Raw genomic sequence first — 13,100 nt, forward strand, 5'->3', positions numbered from 1 at the left:
AAGCGATGTAGACTCTCTGCAAATGGGGGACGACCTCTGCTGTGGAAATCGTTCTGAACGACAGGCAGACACATCGACTTAAAGATATAATTGGCGAAGGTTAGAGAACTAGTCGGTCCTAGAACTGAATTAGGGCTCGAGACTGATTTCCAATGTGATTGTTCCGGGACTCCTCCTCCTGCAGTACAAGCCTCACGGCAAGCCAGCTGTTAGATGAGCAAAACTTGAGGCCTGCTTGCCCAATTTGCATACAGTGGGCCATGGACATGAACGAACGCATTATGGCCTACCCTATGGGAAGAAGAGCTATGAGGTAACTTGTGTTACCAATTGCTTGATGTTCTTTTTCGGAACTAGTATTCACGAACGTGGTCAATGAGTTGTATCTCACATTGCTGGCTGGCAAACGCCCTTGTTGCGGCGTCTTAGTGCACCATCTGGGGTCAAAGAGGGAGCATAGACTCAGCATGTTATACATATCTCCTATGGTCGTTCCGTATTATATAATGTTTTACATATTTTCCAGAGCTCTTACCACTGTCACCTAAAGATAGATGAAATGAACCTACCAGGGTTTCAGGACCCCGAATTCGCGCTAGGCCTAGCCACTGCCACGGTTGTAGACGAGAGGACCCGAGATCCCTTCAATTGGGCTTTGGTTTCCGTTTTCCAATATCATAGCCCCACTTTCTTAACGTTTTAACAACCTTAGGTGTGATTGCTGCGGTCAGCGGTACCCGTACGAAGATAAATACCGACTTGTGAATCGCGTAGGCAAGAGCGAGTTGCGTCCAGATTGCTACGACTTGGGTTAGCCAACGATGACAAAAAGGCCCAATGCGGTTCCGTACATGCTTCACCCCGATCATCCTTTCCATCCGTTTGGTACACCAAATCCCCTTCTCCTGCTACTACCTCACCACCATCCTGCCTAACCGCGGCTGTTTCATCCTCTGAGTGCTTTCCGAAGTTCGGGAATGGTATGCGAACCAGATTCCGGAATGCCTCGACAATCACGTGCTCATAATGTCCAATCCTTTCCGCCCCGAGCATACGCACTAGCAAGAAAGATATGGGGAGGTCCAATGCCCCAAGGACTAGGTAGACTCCCAGTGCCGACCATCCATATTCTCGTGAGAGCTTGCGGAGTCGCTGTGAAAGCGAAGGCGCTGGTTCTGGGGAGCCTAGGTGCGGTGTAGGGTTCAGGGTCTTCTCGCTCTTGAAACGGAGGGCACGGAAGGCGCGGAAGACACGAAAAGGTAGTGGCTGTTGACCGTAGGGGATAAAGGGCGTATATCGTGCGAGAGGGCGACGAGAGAGTCTCGCGCCGGCGGAGAGCTGCGTCGAGGTGAAGAAGCTGCGCAGTACTGGCGATGGGGGAAGTGAGGCACCACTCTGTCTGAACTGGCCCCGGAAAATGTGATGCGGCCAAAGGCGGGCAGCGCGCAGGGTCATGGGGTGTGCCGGGCTCTACGAGGCGAGTAGAACAGGCGGGAGCGAACAATGGAGATAAAGTGGGTGTCGGTTGCGGTGGATTGTTTCATGCCCTTCACAGCAAGCTGCACCAGCAGACAAAATGGTGGGCGCTCAAATTTGGGGCAAGGATCGGGCCGACTGCATCCGGGCGGTCGGGTGCGTTGTCGGCCCGTGCGTGCCTGAATTTCAGGGACGGCCTTCGTTGGGAGGCTTTCCTCAGGGCAAGACGCACGAGGGCTGCATGGAACGTGGGCTTGGAAGCTTTTGTAACAGCACTGCACCACTATCCAGACAAACCTGGAGGCTATCAGGCACCTTTGTGCATGTGCTGCGTACCGCTCTTCGCGCCAGCAAGCCTCCTCTCCTGCGCGGATGCTCTCCCGTCTTCTAGAACGATGCACGCGACTCTCGACGCTCGAATCCGGATGCGAGGCTCCCACCACTGAATCGCACTCCTGAAACCGGAGCGGTAATCAGTCTGCAGGACGCTTGATCATGACAGCATCCCCTGTTTCCACGTTCCTGAGACGGGTTTGTGTTCGACATGCGAACCTGGGACTACTCATGCCGTTTCTTGCCCAATGCTAGCGGGACCGTTCAAAGGAGCCGGCCATGTGCTCCGCCTTTGCCATTCCTGTACCCGGGCTGCCGCACAGGAAAAAGTTTATCACTGCAGGGCACGTGGAGTCGGTGCAATCCCTGGCGGAGCATCAGCCATGGGGCGGCCAAGAGATCCACAGAAAAGTCTCGAAAACTGGCTGCAAAGGAGTGTGTCTTCCAGGCATAAGCGGTGAACTCTCACCGAGTCCCCCCTCCGTCTACTTGCGCTTGGGAAAGAATTTGGCAGCAAGTGTCAGAAGATGCTTGCCGCTTGATGCCATGGAGGTCCTTGGTAGACTATGTGCGGCGCGGCTTGGTGGGAGCTTTCTCTCCTGGAACAGTGGTGACGATCGCTCTTGTGATGTCTCATTGCTTGGATAAAACTGCGGGGCAGCTTGCGTACCATGGACACTATATGTGAACGGGTGTCAACCACTGCATTATTAATTATCGAAGACGGCCGCTTAGCTACGAACAGCAGTCGATGACGAGAGGGAAGGCGGACGAGGCGTTGCAAGTTCTCTTCGCGCAGCGCTGCTCTCGGCGCACAGCAGTCAGGTGAGGCTGGAGGCATCTCGAGTAATGGCACAGTGCATTACCATGGGGAGCCTTGGATGATGAGCGTTTGATGTCCTGCGGACGTAGCCGGACTGCAGCAGCCTTCAACGTCTCATTAGCCTAATTCGACATGACATGGGGGTAGTCGTCGGACCTCTGAAGTTGTGCGGTATTCCCTGGCGACTCCAGCGCGCTCCCACGCCCCGACGCCACATTGCGTGCTTGCGAGCGCCTCTCAGGCTCGCAACCAACCTCACTTCCTCCCGGCTCCGTCCCTGACCGTTCGCTCCCATCATTCGTCGTACGATGCGGGACGACCTTTAGCACATTCTTACTCGAAGCCGTCTTACCACCTTCTCTTAAGCCTCCCGCTGGGCGTCCCGAAGGTTCGCAGCGCGCAAACAAAGTTTTCGGCTTCCCAGCCCTGTTACGGCACCAGTCGCAAACTTTGAGCTACCGGTATCGAGCTGCTGACGACTGTCATTATTCAACTACCCAGCCTTATAACCGCTCTGACCGGCTGCTATAGCCCCTTGATTGGCCTGCGGTTGTGAAAGCCCTTTCCTTTCGCGCTGACCAGACTGGAGCACTCCAGTGTTCCAGTAATAGTGGACAGGGCTCTTCTTCGACAAGAACGGCGTCGTGCATATCTACCTGGCTCGGCTGACTCTCTGGCCTTTTGCTTCCGTCTCCCTGGCAAGCTCTGCAAGCTCTGTTGCTCCCTGTCGGAGCCAGGGTCTTGCCATCAGTCGTCGCCACGTCCAAGCAGCCGTCGAACGGATGGTCTTGTGCGCTTTGATATCGCGCCCCGTCTTTCGCTTCACACCTTGACAGCACCCGAAAAGGCAAACTCCCGGAGCCAGCAGTTTGAGGCGTCAGCTAAGCACCTGGCCCTATGCAAAGGGTCTTGCTCAGGATCTGCCTGTCTTTCCACGTGGGTTGATCTCATCTTTTGTCGATGATTATTTATATACCTCCACATAATAACTCTCTCTCGCACTGTCCTCTCACCAATCGTGACCATTATTTGCATTTCGCCTTCCTTCTTCTTATCACCCTCCCTAGCACCATCCTGTTAATTGTTTATCTCTACCAACGTGCGCTCCTTCCACTCCTGTTTAGTTTTCCCCGCAAATCGGCAATCTATTGTTTATTTGCAACATCGGCCAAGCATGGGGGGTAATGCAGATTATATAGCTGGCTACGGCTACATCTCTCTCCAGCGCGCCCTTGACATTGCACGCGCAAGTGACGACGGCCGGGTCGACCCAACCATCAACGCATATTTAGAGAGAAAATTGGGCGAAGTCTGGGCTCGAGTACAAGCTCAACCTTCAAGTTACGTCTTTACGAAAGAAGAGTTCTCGCTTTTCAACTACTATCGCGCGCGCTTTGGAGAAACCGATCCTATCGTCGTAGGCGCGATAGCCCGTTTCTGGAACCGCTATCACGGAGGCGGAGGCGGAAGTTGAGCCGCTCGCAGGTCGCAGCTCTGCAGGATTCGATTATTAGCAAGGTTCGCACGCGCCGCCTCCGATGAACGGAACGCTTAGATGCTGACGAGTCCCAGAATTTCTAGTCTTTTGGTTGGATTTTTGACCCCTCCATTTGGCTCACAGCATAATGGGGTCGTCCAATGTGGCAATTTCAAGCAAAGGCGTTAGGGACATTCTTCTCGGCACAGGCAGGAGTTACACTGGAGAAACCTCAAAAGTCTGGGAAACAACGGTGCTTCCATCCGAGCAGATCGGCGACTCAACAGTTGACTTGCCTTGTTATCGAGTTTATAGGACAACGACATCGGATAGGCGTGGGAAAGGGCATCAACAAAGGTCAACAGCCGGTATCAGAAGGATGCCGTTCCTATCTTTCTTTCTAATGCTAATCACCCTTCCACACCCTATTCTCGCCTCCCTTACCGCGCAGCAGCCTAGTTTGCTCTCCCCTGGCCTTGCCCTCAATAGCCGTGCGTCTAACGCATCGTCATCGTTACTAGACGTCATTCAAGTGTCGCCCCCAGTGTTAAATCCAGCAAAGCCTAGTTGCGAACAGCAGACATTAATGGCTCATACTTTCGCGTGGAGCTATGGTGTGCCATTTGTTGGTGAGTGAGAATCTGCCCCTTCGTCCACACCGCAATGTCTGCTTTCCTCCACAAGCTCCGCTACTCTATCAGCATATAGCCAAAGAGTCATGTCTTCTAGAGGTGACATTGCCTAAAAAGGTTGTGCTTCGGTTCTCGTCACTACCTTACATCCTTTATCTTTGAACCGTCCCCGAAAGTCACTAATCCTTTTGTAGGTGACTATCGACCCCCAAGTTGTGAATTCAATCGAGTGACATTCAACTTTACGGTAACTTCCGCGGGCCGACAATTCGACAGATTGGCATTGATGTTCTTCAATGACACCGAAATATGGCGGACTTCGACAGCAGAGCCTACCCAAACGGGGATTATCTGGACCTACATCAAGGATATGAGCAATTATCTTGTGCTTTTCAGGGAACCCCAAAAAATTATATTTGACCTTGGGAACCTCGTTGACGACACATATACTGGATCGTTCAATACGACACTCACCGCCACATTTTTCATAGAGAACAAGGCGATGGACTCTGCCGACATGATTGTTCCCGTGTCCGCTAAGCAATCCGCATCCAACAGGCCCAGTGGCTTTGTTGTCCCTGATCAAAGAGCTATAAGATCATTGTCTCTCCCGCAAAATATCAAGAAAGCAGTGTTCTCTATCTCTGCTTGTGGTCAAGCCGCTGAAGAGTTTTGGTGGAGCAATGTTCTCTCCTCGGATACACAAGTGTTTGAAAACCAAACAACCTTGTATGGGTATTCTCCTTTCAGGGAATTGCAGCTTTATATCGACGGGGTACTCGCCGGAGTAGCGTGGCCTTTCCCGGTAATTTTTACTGGCGGTGTCGTTCCGGGGTTTTGGCGCCCCGTCGTTGGCATCGATGCGTTCGATCTCCACGAGGACGAGGTTGATATAACCCCGTTTCTTCCAATTTTATGCGATGGGAAAGAGCATAGTTTCGAAATTCGAGTTGCCGGAATAGCGGATGACGGAGCGGGCCATGGAAACCTTACCCAGACAGTGGGGTCGAATTGGGTTGTTACTGGCAAGGTCTTCCTGTGGCTAGATTCCAGCGACAGTATCACTACTGGTTCTGCCCCAACTGTAGACATGCAAGAACCCTCACTAGCGCTCTCTTCTAGTGTTCGGAAAGGATCGAACGGAACCGTCACCTCTCTAGACTACTCCATAAAAGTCATGCGACGCTTATCAGTTAGGTCCACAATTGAGACCTCATCTGGATCCGAAGTTGTGACTTGGCACCAGAATCTCACATACTCGAATATCGGTCAATTTTCAAATGGCGGCAATGATCAGATCAACAAGCAAGCCACTTCGGGGACGGATGTCTCATCAAATCAGTATTCGAAAGCTTTTGAATACCCCTTGTGGGTATCTTCTTCGTACGCGATGCTTCCTGGGGGCAATTATACCATTGACGGAAATATGGAACGTGGCAAAAATGTCCGTAGAATTGGTGGCCTCGCATTTCCGTCCGCACTGGAAGCGTTCAACTTCGGCCACCTACCCCACCAGTACGGGTCGTCCTTTGCGGGTACCTCCTCCACCGATTGGCAGAACGGGACAGCAAGCTATTTGGCTGTGCCTGCTCAGAAAAAGTCTTACGGCTCGGGAACAACGGAGCAATTTTATTCGTTGTCTGGGATCGGCGATGTCGTCACGATAGTTCAACCTACTGCCGAAGAATTTTCCAACCACTTAGGGGCTGACTTGTATCGCCGTCATGTTCTGGCCTCCAATAATTCAATTATTCTAGATGAAGAGACTTTTGACACCCAAACGGTCCACAACAGCTACACTTCTCAGAGTATAGGCAAGCAGACTTTCGCAAAGCAAGATATCACAGAAATGCTAGGTCGAGGTCCTTTTTTAAAGCCAAGCTGAAGCATGAAAAGTGCCGGGCTGTTTCCAGCCTTGAAAGGTTATCGAGTGACGGGCTTAGGTACGGGGTCCGGACCAGATCTTGGAAGCCTAATGTCTTGCTTCGATCATCCATCAAGGGGCGTTGAGTGGAATTCTTATCTCTGAGCTGGCTTCACCACTGAACATCGTTTGAGTAATGCTCGAACCACCACTTTCCTTTACTCTGTCTCCCACCTGCTCCTCCGGGTTTCCTGTCTGGGGCGCATCTCCAAATTGTTGTTAGGTTTATGTAATGTGCCAGGCTTTCATACTAGTAATTGCCAAACCCTTCATGGCGTGCTTGCATTTTGTGATAAGTTCAAGGGTTATTCCGAAGGTCCCCTCACTTTCTCCTCTTGCTAAAGATGATTGGCATTTAATTACCGTATTCTTGGGTCTGGGTTCAGTCCACCTCGCCTTCTTCAATGCTAACGCCTTTGCAGAACTAGTTGCAAAGAATCTGCTCTAATCCTATTCACGCCATCGAGTGTCTCGAAAGCTTTGCTCTATCTCAGTCCCTCGGAAAAGCTCAGACTCAACAAATCTGCAAGCCAACGTGGCCCCTCTGTAACAAGCCATAACTGTTTGTCATAATAGCAACTTACTAGCTACCCCCACGCTCAGTGACTTGCAACAAATGCCTTCTCCACTGGATGCATAAATAGTAGAGGAAGGAAGCATGGTCCGCTACTGAATCCGCTTTTCATAGGCGGAACAACCAGAAAATTGCCGTCAAGCTTTCGGGTTTCAAACACAAGATGATAGTTTATGGGATCCTGGGATCGCTCCTTACGAAAACGCTGACCTGGCACGTCAACAACCTTGCACGTCAACAACCTTGCACGATTTCCAGATCCAACATCACCTGCAGCTGCGCATGCACTCAACAAATTCCTGCCTCTCCCGTGACCTAAAACAATCAAAATACAATCAATCATCTTCCGCCCTGAGAAATGTCAACTGCGCCACTCCGCAAAAATGTCAAATCCTGTGCTATTATTTGCGGCAACCCGCAGCGAGATGCGAGGCAACAAACGGTCACATCATCGAAGGATATCGGCAGCCCATCCAAGTGGCGATAGGTGCTATTGGAAACATGGTCTTGCATCGTCGATCGAGACGCACATCATCTTGAACGTTACTGGAACTTTGAGAAGCTAGTCGAGGCGGAGAAGTTATTTCATGCAGCATGCGGTATTTACCTCCACATGCGCTCAGATAGCTTACGGCGCAGTCCAAATAACGACTCTTCAAAGGGGGATACCACCAAAGACGTCTTTCAAACCCAATCAAAGCACCATCAAGTTGTCTGATTGTCCCCGCGATTGTTTTCCACCAGTCAAAATCACACCAAGGAAGACTCCGATAGGTCCTACTTTTGCTGGCAACGCAAAGCTGTCCTTAGATGCATACCTCCGTGGACCTGGTCCTTGACTTGCTTTCCGCTCCTTCCAAAAACGTGGCTGTTCCCGAGAACTCTCTCACTAAGTCAGGACTCTGAAAGCACGAGTCCACAGTGAGCATGACTCGCTCAATCCCAGCCATAAGGCTGATACATACCTGAGAGTCTTCACAAGTTCATGAGTCGCACCAGCGTCCCGACGCATCGGGGCGCTAAGCACTGTGCCGCAGACATGCAGGTTTGCAATGGCGAGTAGTGAATGGCTACATGAGTTAACTCGAGAGAAGGTCCATTGTCGATCGGCTTTCAAGACACGATTATGCCACTACACGTCTCATGTTTCCAGTTCCTCTTACAAGGCCATAGCAAAGGAAATTCAAGGATATAAAATTAGAGTTTAAGAAGCGAACATGACGGGAAGGGGGAGTCTTCGATCCCCCCACGTGTGCAGACGACGCCACGGGCTGTGCCACGCAATGGGGCGATGCGAGACGTCATGGCTCACAATTTCATACCTCGTAGATCCGGCCTCAAGACCCTTTCATGCGTGTTTCGAGGCTTTTCTATGATAGGTAAATCTTTTGCAAAAGGAACCGCTCTTGCGTAACTAATAGGATCTCAAAGGAATTTGTTGTCGTGATGATAAGGCCCTCAGCATATTTGCATGGTTTGATGCCGTAGGCCGGGGGACCGAACTCCCTCAGCATTGGGGCAGCAGTTCTGAGACCCCTGTCGGTGGCGTTGATGGAGTGAAGCACGGTTCACGGAAACCTCAATTTTCCCATCAGTCTTTGGGAGGAGCTAACTAGTGAAACCTAGGTTAACTATTCAAATAAAGGGAAGGGGAATGTCATATCGACTCCTTCTCAAAAAATCGGCACAAACAGCCATCAAACGCTCCCTTCGGGAAAGCATTCAAATAAAAGCGGCAAGTGATGACCTCTCGTCCCACTCTTCATGCAATAGCAAACCAACTAAGATATTGTGTCTTCCTCGCCTAGCTTCCGGTTGAAAAGCTACGGGCGTCCTGGAAGGACCTCGTTGCTCGCGTCAGGCAGCATGTGAGGCAGCGTCTTTGCTGTCGTGCGACGCTTGTATGCCGTCTCTCCTCATCGGTGAGCTGATTTCGCTAGCGCTACAGCGAGAGAAGCAAGACTATGCGAGTAAATGATGCAGGATGCGGGATTAACACAGGAACAGAGCGGTTTAGCACGGGCTCGGAAGCGGGGCAGTCGACGAACATTGGCCGAAGGGACAGCATGAGGGAGTAGGCGATTCGGGTTAGGCTGTCGAAAGTTCAACTTTGTGCTCGGCCTGTCCGATGGGAACCAACGAAGTGGTTGTCTTGAAGGGAGAGTAGAGAGTCTGACTCGCTGGTATGCATTGCGCCTTGGGCGAGTTCATGAAGGGATGTCAGTTCCATAATGAGAATTGCCCGAATAACCAAATGCCTGTGATTCGCCTCTCGAAGGGACGCACTTTAACTCGGGTTACACAGCATCAGTGTGGACTGTGAAGGTGATTCTCTGAACAGTGTTGATCGAAAGCTCCAACCCCTTATGGCCGCGTATTTTAAACCAAGCACAATGATTATCGGTACTACCTAATCAGCCAATGTGACTGCAACTCGGTAATATGACAAGATTCTGTGGAATATGCCTTAAGCAGACAGGGTCTACAATTTAGCTCGTGGAAGCAAAGGGACATAACGTAGAGCGCTATCGGTCAGGGACGTACTCGTATAACATCGCATCTTTTCTCACTACGTCGCCAACTCTCACCAGGCTCCAAGCAGGAAAATAAGGCTAAAAATATAAGATGCCTTTCAACCGCAGGCCGTCGGAAACACGCCAATATCCGCTAAGTGGCTTACATTTCTCTGTGCGCCATATCGCTATAGCTTCAGAATTGTGACTGAGAACGCAAATTGACATATACAATGTCGGACGTCTTCAAGTGCGAGGGAATGGGTCTACTGATACTCACAAGGTCCTGGCGGGGTTGCAGCTCTCGGCCGAGGTACAATAAAAGACATTCCACAACAGAAGCAAGACTGCAGATTCTCGCCTGTGCACGATTGTAGGCAGTTCAAGAGAAGATGTACTGCATTTTACCGCCTAACGTGGAACTTGACAAGGGTGGGTAATTCAGGACTGAAGCCCGCATCCTTTTGATGCTCTTCTTGATTCCGGCAAGAGGTTGAAAAGATTCACTCTACCCTAGCCAAGTCCCACGTTTCATGATAACATACTGAATCATCGTAGTCAAGTCCAAGAGAAGATGTAGTCCAGCTTTGTTTGAGGTTGATGTGGAGTTCTGTGGTAGCGAGATTTAAGGTTATTTCCCGGCCTGGCCAGTGCTGCTGTGTCGGGAGCCTAAAAAGACATCTCGTCCCCTTTGAACGTTCAACTCACTCGTCAATCTCCCTCGATACACCAGACACAAAAGCTCCCACTGGGGATCGGGAATAATGCACTCCTTCCCCCGAACTCCAGGCTCGAGAGGCTCCACCAAGACACTAATTCGACTAGCGCTTCTCCACGGGGAAAAAAGGCTCGGAAAACGTGGGGCGAGGCAAAAGAAGGAAGAGTGTGTGCTTTCTAACTCGTCCATCGTGGCCTTCAAGGCGCCACTACTAAAGCCGCTATCTCCAATGCGCAAGGCCGCTGACTCACGAACAACCCCGACCAAACTCCACAGTCCCTTCCCATGTGTCTATGCTACTTTTTCCATGTCGGCGAGGTTTTCCAGTTCGTTGAATGAAGCGTTATGAGCTCTCTACCACGGCCTAGGGGCTCGTATGAACATGATAAGAGCATGCCCGATACTAATTCCACTGAGCTTCAACCCGAGGTTCCCGTTAAGTCCGGAGCGAAATCGGACCAAGATCATTTAAACGTCACATTCCATGGAGGGATTCGAGCGCCTTCGCCGAACCCATCCATCCTATCTATAGAGGACTCTAATAATATTCGTATTGGCCGCAACCCAGATTGGATATCAGTATGCGATGATCGAAGACACTTGTCCCACTCCCCTGCTCCTCTGCTGTCCCTCACGGGCAAAGTTCAGTTGTCATGGACGAGGAACAAAGGCTTAGCGCTCGTGCTTATCGCCCAAGTCTTCGGCACGCTTATGAACGTAACTACTCGACTCTTAGAAATGGAAGGCAACAATGGTAAGCGGAGGTGATATCTAAGGTTGAGAATACCCGTGCTAATACTCTGACGGTGTAGGAAACGGTTATCACCCATTTCAGGTATCTCAAGCACAACCTCATAAGATCTTTGGTTGGATCTAAGCTGACATGGTGCAAAGATCCTCTTTGCTCGGATGAGTATCACAGTAGTATGTTCTACATTCTATATGTGGTATACGAGAACGGAACATTTCCCTCTCGGGATGAAGGAAGTTAGGCCACTACTAGTTGCAAGAGGCCTGTGTGGGTTCTTCGGAGTCTTTGGCTTATACTGTAAGTTTGAACTATACCCCCACCTTATCGCAATACTACGGCTCCTCCTAATCTGCGGCAGACTCTTTACAGTATCTACCTCTTGCAGATGCTACGGTCGTTACTTTTCTCGCGCCTTCCTTGGCATGTTGGGCGTGTTCGTACTTCATCAACGAGCCATTTACACGAATGGAACAGATTGCCGCCTACGTTTCGTTGTTTGGCGTTGTGATCATAGCGCGGCCGACGTCACTTTTCTCTGCCTCCCGAAATTCCGAAGCACCTGCCCCTTCCGCGAGCAGTAACGTTAACTTCGTACCCACTCCAGCGAACACAACCCAGCCTTCGTCACTTCCTGCGGGAGCCTATGACTCTGTGACTCCAGGTCAACGAGCAGGAGCAGTTGGTATGGCCATGTTAGGTGTCCTTGGAGCTGCGGGTGCATATACTACTATACGGTGGATCGGGAAGCGTGCTCATCCGCTCATCAGCGTAAACTACTTTGCGTTGTGGTGTACAATCGTTAGCATTGTGATGATGCTAAGCCTCCCTGGTGTTGGGTTCTTGCTTCCTTCCGGTTTGAAGGACTGGTGCTACCTTTTCTTCCTTGGAATTTGTGGCTTTGTTATGGTTTGGCATTCACAATAACCCTGTTAAGATCTACGTTTAGCTCACGCTTGACAGCAATTTCTCCTCGCATCCGGTTTACAATACGAAAAATCGTCTCGGGCCACAAACATGGTATACACGCAAATGCTCTTCGCTCTCGCATTTGACAAGATAGTATGGGGTACAACACCCGGAGCGTTGTCTATCATCGGTTCTTCGCTGATTTTGGGGTCGGCAATCTTTGTTGCTATGCACAAGGAGCATGAAATTAAGGGTAGAGAGGGACCAGGTAGAGGTTCAGGAGATGAAGAGCGAGGACTTATGTCACCGAGTGTGGTTGAAGATGTCGGTCAGGCTGACGTTATGGAGCTGCAGACAAGGATGTTTAGAGTTTGAGGCAACGTAGGTTAGGAGGCTGGAAGGAAGGACGCCACGAAGCATACAATTACAACAGATACTACCATTACTATCACGTAAAATTAATCTTGAAGGGCAAAAGTTGGAGTTAGACCGCGGAATACCTCAATGTCCACTTGCGGGGGTGCATTGAACGAGAGTATTGCCGTGTAGGGGAGGTGTACGTAGCAGGTAGGCAGGTCTCTAAATATATTCATATTCAATTACCTCCTACAAACGTAGCATGCCGTAGAACAGGTTGGATTTTGAATATTATAAACAAGTAAGAAAAAAGCAACCCAACTTTAATATTTCACGGGTCTTCACTCAGGACGCTGGCTGTTTGTTACACGGAAAAAGATGCGTTTCTAAATACGGCTTAGCTTGGTAATATGACTCTTCAGTGTGTATCACCTTCGTTCCTCAAAACCCACAACCTTCATTCTCAGATAAGTGAGAAATAATGTCTCATCTCCTTGCTCTACCCCCCAAGCTACTTCATTAGATCGAGTTACACCTTGTACCAGACCTTAACAAACTCCTTTACGAGACCTTTAAACCATTGTCGAACCTCACGCATCTTGAAAGATGTCGCTCA

At 50.3% G+C, this 13,100-nt stretch overlaps 4 protein-coding genes across 4 annotated transcripts; 3 read left to right on the forward strand and 1 right to left on the reverse strand.

Annotated features, from left to right (window-relative positions):
• Positions 1-454: 454 nt before the first annotated feature.
• Positions 455-1,685, reverse strand: BDR25DRAFT_267888 (uncharacterized protein). The gene is made up of 2 exons (XM_033687079.1): positions 852-1,685; positions 455-799 (listed from the first exon to the last, which is right to left on the reverse strand). The coding sequence occupies exons 1-2, from the start codon at positions 1,453-1,455 to the stop codon at positions 645-647; spliced, it is 759 nt and encodes a 252-aa protein (XP_033543906.1). The 5' UTR covers positions 1,456-1,685; the 3' UTR covers positions 455-644.
• Positions 1,686-3,485: 1,800 nt separating this feature from the next.
• Positions 3,486-4,309, forward strand: BDR25DRAFT_72900 (uncharacterized protein). The gene is made up of 2 exons (XM_033698965.1): positions 3,486-4,150; positions 4,205-4,309. Exon 1 carries the CDS (start codon positions 3,807-3,809, stop codon positions 4,104-4,106), a length of 300 nt encoding a protein of 99 aa, XP_033543907.1. The 5' UTR covers positions 3,486-3,806; the 3' UTR covers positions 4,107-4,150; positions 4,205-4,309.
• On the forward strand, positions 4,011-6,762 carry BDR25DRAFT_72869 (uncharacterized protein). Its single transcript, XM_033698964.1, has 3 exons — positions 4,011-4,150; positions 4,205-4,738; positions 4,936-6,762. The coding sequence occupies exons 2-3, from the start codon at positions 4,258-4,260 to the stop codon at positions 6,624-6,626; spliced, it is 2,172 nt and encodes a 723-aa protein (XP_033543908.1). The 5' UTR covers positions 4,011-4,150; positions 4,205-4,257; the 3' UTR covers positions 6,627-6,762.
• A 4,101-nt stretch (positions 6,763-10,863) lies between these two features.
• Positions 10,864-12,502, forward strand: BDR25DRAFT_235830 (uncharacterized protein; the record flags this gene model as incomplete). Its single annotated transcript, XM_033685529.1, has 5 exons — positions 10,864-11,224; positions 11,283-11,305; positions 11,365-11,518; positions 11,580-12,127; positions 12,182-12,502. 5 exons carry the CDS (start codon positions 10,864-10,866, stop codon positions 12,500-12,502), a joined length of 1,407 nt encoding a protein of 468 aa, XP_033543909.1.
• Positions 12,503-13,100: the final 598 nt, after the last annotated feature.

The sequence above is a fragment of the Lindgomyces ingoldianus genome (genome assembly GCF_010093535.1).
Source record: "Lindgomyces ingoldianus strain ATCC 200398 unplaced genomic scaffold BDR25scaffold_31, whole genome shotgun sequence".
Lineage (NCBI taxonomy): Eukaryota > Fungi > Ascomycota > Dothideomycetes > Pleosporales > Lindgomycetaceae > Lindgomyces > Lindgomyces ingoldianus.